Raw genomic sequence first — 14,299 nt, forward strand, 5'->3', positions numbered from 1 at the left:
CAGGGCCCTCAGGCACACCATTAATCCAATCTGTTCAGGAGTCCGTCGTGACAATAGTCACACCAAAACAAACTAAATTGCAGATACATGGGGCACTACAGCAGTGCTATCATAGCCATGAACAGTGCAGTCAATAAAGCCAGTCCTTTCTATAGATAAATCCCCTGAATGTGATAAAGGTGCAGTGATTAGCTATTTCCAGTGATTGTAGATATACATGCTATGAGGCCAATTAGATAACAAAAGTGTGTGTGTGTGTGTGTGTGTGTGTGTGTGTGTGTGTGCGCGCGCTTCAGTTGAAGTCTAGATGTGAGGAACTGAAGCTAGACTGGGGCTCTCTGTGTCTGGACAGTTTACTGAAGGAGAAACAGGCCCTGCGTAGACAGATCTCTGAGAAACAAAGACACTGCCTGGAGCTACAGGTACATGGTACACCACACACACACAAACCCACTCCATTGCATGTCCTTTATTAAGAATTTCCATCAGTCTTTGCTGTATTCTTTGTATCTGGCTATAACATGTATAGTATACAGCCATTTATAGCAATCAAGCCAAGCCATCCTCACAGTAAGAAGAACTTGCAGAAAATTAACCACTGATCTAAAGACAATTTAGGCATTTAGCAGACGCTCTTAATTCAGAGCGACTAAGCAGGAACAAAAGACATGGTAATACATCAGACAAGGTCAAGTTTAGATCAATTCTAATGTAAACTATTTACAAACGACATGTTTAAGGGACATTTCCACTCTGGTTCTGTTGTGTAACAATGCCCCCTGGTTTCCATCTCATAGATCAGCATCGTTGAGCTGGAGAAGAGTCAGAGGCAGCAGGAGCTGCTTCAGCTCAAGTCATATAGTCCATGTGACGGCTCCCCCTACAGGAAGAACCTGGAGCCACGCCCTTCCCTAGACTCTGACCCCTCCAAGCTCGGCCTGCCCTCTGCACCGTCGCTCAACGGCCTCAGCCCCGACCTGTCTGTCAACGGCACCGGTTTAGCGTGTTTTGACCGGGCCGGCGGCAAGGGAGAACTCCTTTCACGGTACCTGCCCATCTCCCCAGACCACGAGATTGTGGCTTCCGCCCCCGATGCCCGGCAGAGGCAGCTCGGCTTCGCCCACGCCCTCCCCGACTATACCCGGTTCTCTCCAGCCAAGATCGCTTTGCGGCGGCACCTTAACCAGGACCCTGCTAGCTGTGTTCCCTTCAGAGGTCTGGGCCTCACCACGCACAGGTCAGTTGGCGCTATGGGTCCAGCAGGATGCTACAGGTCAAATGTCTTCATTTAACCACTTCAACCCTGTACCCTTGACCCAAGTCAGTTCTGTTTTTGCTACACAATAAATATCTTCACTGGAAATAGCTGCCAACACGTTAGGAGCTTGTAGATCAGCTATTTTCTGCAAAGGTTTTCCGCAGGCCGTGGATGCTGAGGCTTATGGTTAAATTCAGTCTAGGTTTATTTTGCATAATGAAGCAGGAAAGTACAAAATGTCAAGTCAATTGAAACACTGATACAACGCCCTAACCTAGACTTATAATTAAATATTTTAAATGAACAAAACTGACATGCAGATCTTGTGTGTGTGTGTGTGTGTGTGTGTTAGGGGGGATGTGGGATTTGTGTCCTCTCCCCTAGGAGCCAAACAGAACTGCCCCTCTCCAAACTCCTCCGATGTCCACAACACTCTTAGGAATTCTGACCGGGTACATATTGATTGTCTCCACATTTACCTGTGCACTCTTGTACATATTTTTTTCCACATGAATTATAATAAATGACAACACATTATTTCTCCCTCTCTCTCTATGCCCTTTTGACACCATCATTTTACAGTTTCTCTATAAAGCACTTTGTTTGGATAAGCGCTACAAAATATGGATTGATCATCATTCATTATCCCATCTCTGGTTGCACAGGGTGGTAAAGAGAAGAGTCCATCTGCCCAGGGTGACACCATTACCAGCCTACCCATCAGCATCCCCCTGAGCACTGTCCACCCCAGTAAACTACCGGTCAGCATCCCTCTGGCCAGTGTGGTGCTGCCCAGCCGCGTTGAGAGACTGGTGCGTATACATCACCTCAGTGGTGTCTACATTTCTCCAAGTTTGTATTCTAACACAGGGGTTTGCAGACATTTTAGCTCAAGACCCAAAAGAGGGGGGAACCAAAGTGGTGAACGCGTCAATTGTAGATCTGCTATTTTCACAATTCAAATTATTTTGACAATGAGTTAAAAAAAAATGTTTTGTTTATTGTTATTACAGAGGAATACACCAAGTCCTGTGTCTCAGACAGGTCAGACCAATGGTAAGCATTTCCCCAGAACAACCTCACATACAAGGATATGCTCAGAGATTTGCCGCAGCCCAAGTAGCATTATGTAATTTTACCCTTATTTTTGTTTTATATTTATTTTTCTCTGTGTCTTAATGTTTTAATGTTTCAAGGAAAGCACATTGAATTGTCTTGTTGAAATGTGCTATGCAAATAAACTGCCTTGCGTAATAGCCGACCTTTTTGTGGGCTCTAGGCTACTCTGGACTGATGAATGGAGGCTCCCACCCCGATGACCACGATGGTGCTTCTTCCTCCCCTCCCCCCCACACCAACGGCCCTCTAACGGGACCAATGGGCCGCGGAGGGCCCATCCACAGCCCGCCACTCGGCACCGGGGGCGTGCTCCAGTACGCGGACGGACCCCCAAGGATTCTTCCAGAAGATGGGCAGGATCGGCAAGGATGCGAATCGGATGCCGAGCCACAGGACAGCGAGTCCCGACGGCGCATCTTCTTCTCCTCTTCCTCATCGTCGTCCTCATCTTCCTCGTCGTCGGGCGTTGCGACCGGAGCGTCGAGGCTCCACCATCACACCGGCAGTGCTAAACAGGGACACCATAGCAACTACGCAAGCCACCCCCCCCACCACCACCACCATTCGCCCGTCTCGCAGCACACTCCCACACACATGGCCCCAGCGCAGCACTCCTCTCACAACCTCGGCCCCCAGGAGGGACGGAAGCGAGGGAGGAGGAAGCGTGGGTCGGCAGGGAACCTCACGACCACTGGATCCCCCAAAAGGAGATCTTTCTCTGGGCTGAGCTCCAACGGCCACTCCTCAGGGTCACCACTCAACATCAACTCCATGGTAAGTTGCTCATTTATAGAATTTTGCACCTGCAATAGATACATTATTTTTACTCATTTTAATGGTGAATGATGATATATTGATGATTGGCATTTCTGGCACCGCCCTAACATGGTTCAGGTCTTATCTTACCGACCGTTGTTTTAAAGTTAGACTAGGCAACTTTGACTCCAGTGTGGCCCTTCTAACCTGTGGCGTCCCTCAGGGTTCCATCCTTGGTCCCATCCTCTTTCTGCTCTACATGCTCCCACTCGGCTCACTCATTAAACAACACAATTTATCATTTCATTTCTATGCAGATGATATTCAGCTCTACTTACCGCTAAATACGACCAGCACCGACCCCGCTCAGCCGCTGTTGAAGTGCCTCTCTGATATTAAATCTTGGATGAATACAAACTTTCTCACTCTGAACGAAAGCAAGACCGAAGTCATCATTTTCAACCATAACCCTAGCTCACCCATCACCCCACTCGGTCCCCTCAGTGATAACATCCATTCTTCAGTTAAGAGCCTTTGTGTCACCTTTGACAATAACCTCAAATTCGACAAGCACATTAGCTCTGTGGTCAAGGCTAGCTTCTTTCATCTTAGGCTTCTAGCTAGGGCAAAGGCCTATCTGCCCCGTACTGACCTCGAGAGAGTCATCCACGCTTTTATTTCAACTAGACTGGATTACTGTAACGCTCTCTATGCAGGCATCGATCAGTCAGCTATTAGGCGTCTTCAGCTTGTTCAGAATGCCGCCCGCCTCCTCACCAACACAAATAGGTGGGACCATATCACCCCAGTCCTCTCCTCCTTCCACTGGCTCCCTGTCCGCTTCAGAATTGATTTTAAGATTTTAGTGTTTGTTTTTAAAGCCCAAAATGACCTGTCCCCTCCATATTTAGCTGAATTGATCACTCCATACGTCCCAACAAGAGCCCTGAGATCGGCTATTCTGTCTCTCCTGATTGTGCCTGACACACACTTCAGGACCAGAGGAGATCACGCGTTCGCCGTGGCCGGTCCCAACCTCTGGAACGCCCTGCCGCTCCATGTTCGCTCTGCTCGTTCGTTGACGGCTTTCAAATCCCTATTAAAGACTAATTTTTACTCAAATTAATCGTTTTTAATTCAATTTAATTTAAGTCTACCCATGTACGATGTTCCCATGTACTGCTTATTGTATTTTACATTTTCCTCTCTTACACATTGAAATAATCCCATATTCTATCCCCTTCTTTCTGTTTGCCTCTGTGTATGTTATTATGCTCTGTAATGTGAAGCACTTTGGTTCGACCTCGGTCGATGTATATATAAATGCTATATAAATAAAGTTTGATTTGATATAATTTTGTTGCTGTCGGCCAGAAACCTCTTATCTCCATTATAACTTTATTTTGTTTTCCGTAAATGAATGCCCTGCTACTGGCTCATGTCAACCGGATAGCCGCTTAGCCGCTCATAAAAAATAATTGGCATAATGATAAATGTATGTTCTGCATTTTACTGAGGTTATTTGGTTATGGGGAGATGTCATTATTCTAAACATACTCAGGGAGGCGCAAGAGTCTACATCCAGAAGAACACTAGATGGAATGAGAAAATGATCATTTCTGCAACGACAGCTTTGCGGTAGTCAAACTAAAAGAGTAACACATATCAATATCAGCGTATCAATGAAGTGGAGAGCTACTTCGCATTAAATCCAATGCGAAGAAGCAGCGACTCTACTCTATTCAGTCACACAAGAGTCTCTTCATGAGTCTGACCATAGGTGAGAGTAGGACCGAAGATTGCTCGGTAGACGCAGAGCTTTGCCTTCTGATTCTGGAAAATTAGCCAATGTCACACAAAAGCAGTTCCATACAACATGCCGCTTTCCTCCGTGTTTTGAGCTTGTAGATCTGCTATTTTTGTCCTTTTTAGAACATTACAGTTTTACAGGTATAAAACTGTGGATGAAATTTGTTTTTGTTAAAGCTCCATAATTATTTCCATAAGTTTATCCATTTTTTAAATAAATGTCAAACGTATGTACATATTTAGTCACAGAGTCCAGTGCGGTAAGTGCCTGAGGTAAGACATAAGGTGGTGTGTGTTTCATCCTGCCAGGTGAACAACATCAACCAGCCTCTGGAGATCTCGGCCATCTCCTCCCCGGAGCAGTCGAGCCGCAGCCCCTTTGGGCCCGACATGGATCAGCCTCCGGTCCTGAAGAGAGAGCGCCCCCTGGAGCTCAATGGCGGTGGCCGCTACTCCTCGGCCCCTAGCTCAGACGATGAGGACTCGGGGTATCCTGCGGACAGCTCCAGCTCACGGTAAATACATGCACGGTCCAGAGAGGACGTTTGACTATTCGTATTTCGCCCCTGTGGTTCTGCCATATACTTATTTCACAGTTTATTAGTACGATTGTTTATTGTTAATAATCGTGGGTTTTCCCTTAGAATTGAAAGAAAAATTGCCACTATATCCTTGGAGAGCAGAGATGGTCCTGGGAGAATAGGAGATGGTGAGAAACTGAAGTGATGCCTGGCCATTTATTTAAAATGAATTGATTAATATTGTGCAATTCGATCGCAGTGTCTGCTACAGCATGTGACGACATTCTCTCACAACCCTTGCTCTCCCTTTGTCCCCACCTCCTGTTACCAGGCCGCAAATCAGGTACCAGCAGCGGTAACAGCACCGGCAGCGAGGCCTCCTCTTCGTCCTCTTTATCGTCAAACAGCAAGTGGAAGTCAACCTTTTCACCCATCTCTGACCACCCAAAGCAGCCCAACTCCGACCTGAGACAGGGGGGCTCTCCCTTCGGCATGGGGGGGTCTGGGTCAGACTCTGACCACAAGCAGCAGCAGCATCATCAGCAGGCCAAGAGAGGCACCGAAGCAGACAACACAGTCTATGTCACCACCACCAACCCCTTCCTCAGCCAGGAGATGGGGGTACGGGCAGGCGGGGTGGGCCTGGGAACCAGCGGGCCAGACCAGCGGCAGCCTCAACAGAAACAGAAAGGCAGTCGGGAGAGCCTGTCCAGCCAGAACCTCTTCATCTCCGCCGCTGTCAGCAGTGGAGGGGGCATTCTAAGTGGGAAGGTTGGGGGTAGTCCTGTGGCTGTTTCCTCGGCCACAGGGGCCACTGTAGGACAGTACCTGGGGGCTCAGTTTCCTCTTGGAGGGGCCTCCGTCTTACAGTCCCTGTTTGGGGCCCAGCCGGGTACACCGTCGGTGAGCGGGGCCTCGCGGATGGTCAACGGACACTCTGCCCTGGGGAGCTTCTCCAGTGCTGGACTGGCAGGGGGAGCAGCTGGAGGTAAGAGTCAGTTGATGGTTGTCTCTCAAACGTTAACGGTAGAGCTTTCAGTAGTTAGAGTGGTTAGTGAGTGAGGCGTTGGGAACTGGCTTGCTATTCGTTCAACTCGGGTAAGTGGAAGTCCAATGCTGCTGCTGCTTGTCTACCTGACCGATGTCTTGGCTTGACTGACTGACCTTGACCTCTCGCTGCTTTGCTTGGACCTTGACTGGCTGCCTGAGAGCTAAAGTTGGAAACACCCCTGGAAAATGTCACGTAGAATTAATGCTTGCCACAAATATGGGAAAGAATCCAGAAATTGCAGAGAGTGCAGTAATTGTCTTGTTCATTATAATTGCCTAATTGATTTACAAAAAAACACATTATTCTAATAGTATTTATGCAGGAGGCACTTGAATTGATCATTTTCTGTGGGTGTATCAGTTGGAGGTTATATATGTCACAGAGACATTTCACTGTGATGTCCTGGTCAAGAATGCTAAATTAATGGTCCAGTCCAAAAACGGTGTAAGAAATGCCTTGGTCTATATGTAAAGCTCTACTAAACGGACCTTGCTAGCATCACAGTGAAATGGCTTTGCCTGCTTTCGGTGTGCTTGTCTTGAGACTTGGCTTGGCGCTATGCACAACCTGGCTCAGTTCCTGCCTCTGTCTTTCTCCCCTTCCCTCTTACTCCGTCTGCCATTTCTTCTCTCTATCTCTCTCTCTCTCTGTGTCTCTCTCTCTCTCTCTACACCCCTCTATCCACCCCCACATGCTTCCATCTCTGCTGTGTGATTTCTTTCAGGTATATTTCACCACGTGGTTCCCTCAGTGTCCACCCATCAGTTTGGGGTGGGGCTGCCCGCCTCCGGAGGTCTCGGCACGCTGCTCAGCCTCTCCTCCTCTCCCTCCACTTCCTCCCCAACCCAGCAGCACGCCACCTCCCAGTCAGCCACCATGCGCTTGGTCTCCGTATCTTCCTCATCCCCCCTCCTCGCGCTCTCCATGTCCCACTCCCAGGCCCAGCACGGCCGTACCCTGACGGTCCTGCACAGCCCTTCTCCTCCCACGCTCTCCCTGCCCACCCCGCCTCCTTTACACAGCAACCCCTCCTCCCTAGCGCAGCCCGCCACACACTCCGAGGCCTCGCCTTTACCCTCCTTGCGTCCAGACTCCCTCGTCTCCTCTCGTCTGTCCCATGCATCCCTCCACCACCAGAGGGTGCAGTCCTCCCGTGCTCTTTCCATCTCCTCCTCCTCGTCTGTCTCCTCTGCTTCGTTGTCTGCTGCCATTGCTACTGCCTCACTGTCGTCCTCGTCCTCCTCTTTGTCCGGCTCCTCCTCTCGTCCCCTCGCAGTGCACTACTCCCCTCGCCTGCCCCGCCCTCCCCCGCTGCCGCCGGCTAGTGGCTCCGGAAGCGGCGGGGCGAGCCTGTGGAGGACTCAGGGCTTGCATGCTTGCACCACCACCCAGCTCCCTGGCCCCCGACCGAGATAGGACTCATGGAGGGGGGTGGGGGTGGGGAGGGTGGTGGGGGGCTGTTGGAGATGGAGAAGGGGGATGGGAGGAGAGAGAGTATAAAAGAGACGGGTAGGGAGTGAGAGAGACAGGATACCTGTTTTTCCCCCTGTGCTTCCAAAGCTGCTGTTCCTGTTTGAACAAGGTATGTGAATACTTGCACTGTGGGTTCCCAACCTTTTTCAGTTAAGAACCCAAAAGAGAAATCTAGTGTCACTGTCTCCTCAGGACCCAATCTATGTTTCTAAAGTACAAAAAAGGAAGGCTTTTGCACACCTACAGGCGACAGGTGCGTAGGAGAGGGTACGGTGCTCAAAAATGAAAAAGGAACAAACACCCTTCAAATGCAGTGACCAACTTGATGAAGGTCTTGATGAAGTGACCTTCATCAGGCCATCTTTATGATAGCCTGATGAATCATAAAGATAGCCTGATAAAGACCGCATACGCCGAAACGTTGTTTCCCTGAATAAAAGTTGGTCACTGCATTTGAAGACAGTGTGCGTGTGTTTGTTCCTTTTTCATGTTTCTAAAGTACAAATAAAGAACGAAAACAAACCATGAATTGCAATGTATGTGAAATTAAAATGTATTTATTTAATTTAATTTAATTTAGGTACATCAACATTCGGACAACATTTTAAGTTTCTCTACCAATAGTAGAAGAACGGTGGAGTGCCGCAAACTGCCTTCACTTTCAAAACCTTTTATAGATGCAACTTTTATCAGGTCAGATTAAGAAAATAGTGTGAAAATAGCTGTCAGCTTGAAGATCTGCTATTTTCACAATATTTATCTGTGGAACCGAGGCAAACATGTAATGTATAATAGCTGGGATAAGACAACTGAGAGTGGTGAGTGTTATTAAACATCCATTCCCAATGTAAATACAGTACATTTAATAACATTTTATTCAGATTTCACTGAAAATGTATATTCTATCACCCTCAATCTTTCTCCCTCAATTACTCTGTCTCACTGTATCACACATACACAGTCTCAGACATGTGTTCATAAAATATTTTAAAAATAAATGTTTCATTTAGGCAGATTTGTTTTTTTATTTTTATTTTTTAGACGTGACTATCCTATTAGAAAGAGACTTGCTAAATCCCACTGGAATGCCTCTTTTTCTGACTCCTGTGGTTTCCCTCTGCCATCTGTTCACAGGTAACTGATGAGATCTACCTCAATGTAATATAACCTATGCAAATGGCCAGGTGTGGACCAAGTCGCTCTACTCACTGACTGGTGCTTCAAAACGTCTGCACAACTCAACCGTGTCCAAGACAGGTTTCTGTACTGAGATCACTCTGTAACACACACACACACATACACACACACACACACACACACACACACACACCATACCATACCACTATGGTACCCCTGAGCAGAATTCATAGGTGTTGGCCGTGCTTACGTGTGATTATGTGAAGGCATAAAGCTATACGAGTCACTGAACATACCAGTGGCCATTATAGCATCTAGTGCTTAAAAAAAAGAAAATAAATGTGTGTTGTAATGTAATGTATAAGCACAGACAGGCCACCTATTTGAGCTGCACGGGTGTACCAAGTGCTGTTTATTTAAGATGTCATCATCACACCCATGCCCATACATACCTGCACATGCGCAAAGATCAGTCCACTGAACTCTGTTTGGATGTCATGCAGCCATGCCCCTCTGCATGCTCATGTTCCCACTTGTTTGTCATCATTCAGTGTGATTAAAATAATTTGGATACCAAACAAGATCAGGAACTTAAGTCGCCGCGTAACTTCGCACTGGATAGTCTGTTGTTGGACAGAGTTAAATATGTAGCTAAAGATCCTGGCTGGTTTATTGACCGCCGTTTAAAGTACTTAATTACTAATTCAACTGAAGGCCAAATTAAATATAATTGCCCTCTAAGCAAAGCTAAATGAATTGTTTTCATGAACTTGAATACAATTTGTCTTTTCACGTTTCCTCTCAGAGAGTAGCTGTTAATTTATTTTCAATAAAATATAATATGGTGAATTTATGAGCAGAGCTGCATGCCCTGCTGTGACAGCTAAGGATTTTTAGGGCAAGTGGCAAGCAGAATGTGTGTCCTTTCAGATAACCCAATAGAAAGACCCAATGAAATTCATTAGATAAGATAATGTTCTATGTGGCATACTGTTTGCATGAACAAACACCACCCACAGTACATAGATATTGCTATCCGAGTGTGATAGTGAACGATAGCAGGGCTGTGCTGCCTGTGAGTATGGTTGTCTAGGAGGCTCCATAACAAAGCTTTTGTTGAGCAGACTACAGGTGTAGACGATTGGCTGCCTAGTGTCAACTGAGTCATAGTTCTCACTACGACATGGGACTGCAGCAGAGTTTCCTAACATTTTTAAACTTGCAGAAAGTTTAAACCATTCTTAAGCTGAGCTTGTTTTTTTTTTGTTTTTTTTCATTAGTTTGGAAAATTAAGTTAATTAAAATATTGGACTAAATATTATATGCAGCAGCTGTGCAACACATGCTCACACTTGAACACGTGCACACACATACACACACATCACACTGGGAATACAAAAATCTCGAACCACAGCAAACTACTGGACTGTTGTCATACCTTTTTATAGTTTGCTTTTTTATTTTGTAATTAATTTTTGTATACAATGTTTGTACTGTGAATTGTCTGAGTGTATAATTGTGTATAATTTTAGATTATTATATTTAAGCGGTCTCCTTTTTGTCTTTGGTAATTCTTTCCTTTATTTTATTTTTTAATCCTTAAATGTGTTGACAGTGTAGAATGCAATAGTGTGTGTACTTGACTCACAGTCTGAAAAACAATGGTGCTACAATCCGTCTGACTCAGAACTGTGCCTGATCTTATTTATTCTATATTGATTACAAAAAAGAATAATCATGAAACCCAAATGGAATATATGGTGCTTCTTGTACACAGGGACAAGTTTTAATGCCATTTTGTTTTCTGGCAATTACTCATATTTAAGATACTCTTGCCAGTTTGTGTACAACTGTAGACACCACATGTTCGAACAGAGCCGCGTCCTGCAACAACTGGCGCAGTCGATGCAACGCTCTCCTCTCGGATGTGTGTGCATTTCTCTATCAGTTGTTTAAACCTTCAGCTCTGAAAACCATGCTACTAGTACAGGATTTGTTTTTAAGAACACGACACACTGTTATTGTACATATTTGTTTTTGTTTGATTTCCTCCATTGTATGACTTATGTTTTTAAAATAAGAAAAGTGTGTGTGTGTGTGTGTGTGTGTGTGTGTGTGTGTGTGTGTGTGTGTGTGTGTGTGTGTGTGTGTGTGTGTGTGTGTGTGTATATATGCTATACAGTATATATATATATGCTATACAGTATATGTGAATTTGAAACATCTAGATTGTGTTATTTCTTTCTTTTTGGGACTGCAGGGGTCATGTTTTGGTGCTCACATTGTGCCCCTTGCACCCAACCTGTTAGACAGGATGGGCTTGAAGCCGTGGAGAAGAGGGCGGGGAGATTGTTTGGTCTATCCATACAAATAAGCCTATATACTTGTGAAAACACACTTCATGGTGAAATGAACTCGGAACATATACTGTATGCATTTACAACAAGGACAAAAAACATCAGATGTTTTTGGTGTTTAGATTTCTCTACCACCTCAAACAGCAGAAAGAAATGGTGCTTCCCCCTCCCCAAAATAACAGGAGTTTTGTTTTACAGACTAATTTGTGTGCATGCAGTAACACAATTCAACATGTCGTATACACTGCCTTTCATTGGATATGTTCTATCGAATCGCTCCACCATGTATGAGCATATTGTATAAAACATAACGGAAAATGTTTTGATCATGTTTAACCAGTAGTTTAGTTTGAATACTACATGGTAAACTACTGAGTGTTAATTGAAGTTTACACACTAAATTAACACTCGGAAATGTACTGTGTAGTGTAGTGAGCATTGATTGGGGTCGATCACCTCGGCTAAGCTTGTATCCCGTTGTCACGTTTGAGTTTGTCATCACAGAACATAAGTAACCGGATTCCACTTAAGCTTGTTTTGTCTGCGTTTGTTTCGTGTGACTCTGTCTCACATGAGACTAATTAAAGCTTTATAGTCACATTGCTGTCGTGTACACTCGAATAGCTCTGCAAACACTATGTGTTCTTCATCTACGGCTTTGTTTTCTCTTTAAGTGAAGAAAGAACAATTTTCTCATTTTAGAAATTAACCAGAGAGGCAACAGTCCTTTTTGTTACCAGCACTGAGGGGTCTTTTGTAATTGTTATTGTTAACACCGTTTTGATTTTCTTACTCTTGCTGTTTGATACAATTTCAGTTGTTATATATTACAGTATGCTTTAAATGGACACTTAAGATTCCGATAAAGTTTTACTACTACTAGTCAGACAGTACAGTGCTCTCCTTCACTTAAAACAAGGATAAATGCAGCTACATGTATTGATAAAATAATGCTTCCTCTCATCTGCTATAGAGAGGCATGGTTTCATAATCTAAAACACAAGCTGGCTCGTGGTTTTCTGATGGCCTGTCAAATCGATACAACTTCCTATAACTGGAGAGGCAGCATGATATGTATCTGTGAGAATTGGGGTTTGGCAACTGAATATTGATACCAGTGTTAAATGTTAGAACTTGATTGTTTCATTGAAGCCACTTGGAGTTAGTCAGAGTGATGAGGTACTGATATTCAAACTCTTTGGCATAAAGCATGAATTGTATGAAAAGCCCTTAATTGCATTTGCTGAAAAATTCACCATCATGGTTTGTGAGGTGTGAGTTTTGCAGTCAAGGTGGTTTACTCTGAAATTAATCCTGCCAAAGGTCTTACTCAGGAACTTCTTAACATCACTTAAAATGATTTAACAATATTTTCAACTACTGCATGTCACAAACGTATCTATCATCAAGTGGCATGGTAAAAGTCATTTTTTCCCTTACAGCTCAGGACCAGGTCAGCCACACAATCTTTTTTAAGCTAGCCTCAAAATTGTTCCTTTATGCTTTTTGAGTTGACTAATTGCCTTAGTGATGTATCTGTCTCCTTCCACCATTTCTCACTGTCATATACAGTACATGCGGCCTCTCCGGGCATCTAAATCTTGCTTTATAAAGCTTTATACTGTATGTCAGCCTGCTGGAGAATCTGTGGAGTGGTTACAACATTCAGCATCCAGGCTTGGTCCCAATGAAAAGGAAGTTCTATGTCCTTTGTTGTGATCCCCTTCAGTGGGGGCGACTGTCAATGGAAAGACAAATGTGATCTATGTACAGTAAAGTGATCTCTGATCGTTAAAGCCTGGGCAGGTTTGAGGTGCAATAACAGCAAACCTACTTTCCAAAAGGCCCTGGATTTTCATGGAAAAATTCTTGCTGTTTGGTGTTGGTGCTTTTATCTTAAGATGTTCTAGTGATAAATGAATTGAGATGGGTTTTGTTCTGCTTTTTATTTAATAAAAAAAACAGTTTCATATAACATTTGTGATCCGTCTTTTCTGTCTGAACATTATGAATGTTGACCTGAGAAAAATGTGGATGCAATCCAAGCAAGTAGCACATTTTGTCCATATTGGAGCATCGTTATGCTCTAAACCAAAAATGGCTCTGATGTGCTCTCTGATTATTACTGGATCACACAATGATCTAATGTCCACTCCAGGTCTAGTCCAAACATAGTTCACACATCTTGTGAATATAGGCGCCTATATTTGCTCATTAACAGAATTCACATAATACTACAAAAGACACTGTCGTGATGTATCAGACTATCATCAGGATGTCATTTAAACTTGATTAAAAAACTGACTATTCTTGTAATTCTTCAGGGATTTGGGATTCTGTGTAAGGGAGGACCTTGACGTTATCTCTTGGCACCCACTGCCATTGAGTAACAGAGACCTTGGTTTGTCTGCAAAACAAGACTGCAGCTGTGAGATTTCCCAATTTACTCGAGTCGTAAGGTATGTGTGGGTCAAGGAAGCACTTGTAGACATTTTATCATACAGGATTTACCTATATAACCTACAATATATTATGTACAGTACATGATATTTGCATGTAAAAAATAAAAATACTTCAGACGGCTATGAGGAGACTTGTATTCTCTATGCTGATCGAGCTCATATCTGGTCGTTAACCTACAGTGTATACATTTGAGTAAATTGATGATCAGCCTTTTAGCCCAGACAAGGGCCCCTGCCCTGGGAACTGGCCACTTTGGCCTGTTCCATAATCTGTCCATCCACTGTTCCACACACATGTACAGTGTGTTGTAACTCTGAGTTTGACCACTTAAACTCTATGGAGGCTACTTAGTTGA

At 44.5% G+C, this 14,299-nt stretch overlaps 2 protein-coding genes across 4 annotated transcripts in view; both read left to right on the forward strand.

The window, feature by feature from the left end:
- dot1l (DOT1-like histone H3K79 methyltransferase) overlaps window positions 1–13,450 on the forward strand; it is a 38,018-nt gene extending 24,568 nt beyond the window's left edge. For 2 of the 3 annotated variants that reach the window (XM_080770837.1, XM_080770838.1), the window contains exons 19-28: window positions 297–422; window positions 798–1,237; window positions 1,611–1,710; window positions 1,924–2,070; window positions 2,272–2,314; window positions 2,538–3,151; window positions 5,252–5,457; window positions 5,587–5,651; window positions 5,795–6,451; window positions 9,122–13,450. In XM_080770837.1, coding sequence (XP_080626963.1) covers window positions 297–422; window positions 798–1,237; window positions 1,611–1,710; window positions 1,924–2,070; window positions 2,272–2,314; window positions 2,538–3,151; window positions 5,252–5,457; window positions 5,587–5,651; window positions 5,795–6,451; window positions 9,122–9,129 — 2,406 coding nt within the window. In that variant the 3' untranslated portion in view covers window positions 9,130–13,450. Of the gene's footprint in view, window positions 1–296; window positions 423–797; window positions 1,238–1,610; window positions 1,711–1,923; window positions 2,071–2,271; window positions 2,315–2,537; window positions 3,152–5,251; window positions 5,458–5,586; window positions 5,652–5,794; window positions 6,452–9,121 lie in introns of those variants that run through there. The other variant, XM_080770839.1, reaches the window with a different exon arrangement.
- LOC308319506 (uncharacterized protein) lies at window positions 7,073–7,930 on the forward strand (the record flags this gene model as incomplete). The annotated part of the gene is made up of 2 exons (XM_080769611.1): window positions 7,073–7,127; window positions 7,239–7,930. 2 exons carry the CDS (start codon window positions 7,073–7,075, stop codon window positions 7,928–7,930), a joined length of 747 nt encoding a protein of 248 aa, XP_080625737.1.
- Window positions 13,451–14,299: the final 849 nt, after the last annotated feature.

This window comes from Protomyctophum bolini (assembly GCF_963924005.1).
Source record: "Protomyctophum bolini genome assembly, chromosome: 8".
In the NCBI taxonomy this organism is placed as follows: domain Eukaryota; kingdom Metazoa; phylum Chordata; class Actinopteri; order Myctophiformes; family Myctophidae; genus Protomyctophum; species Protomyctophum bolini.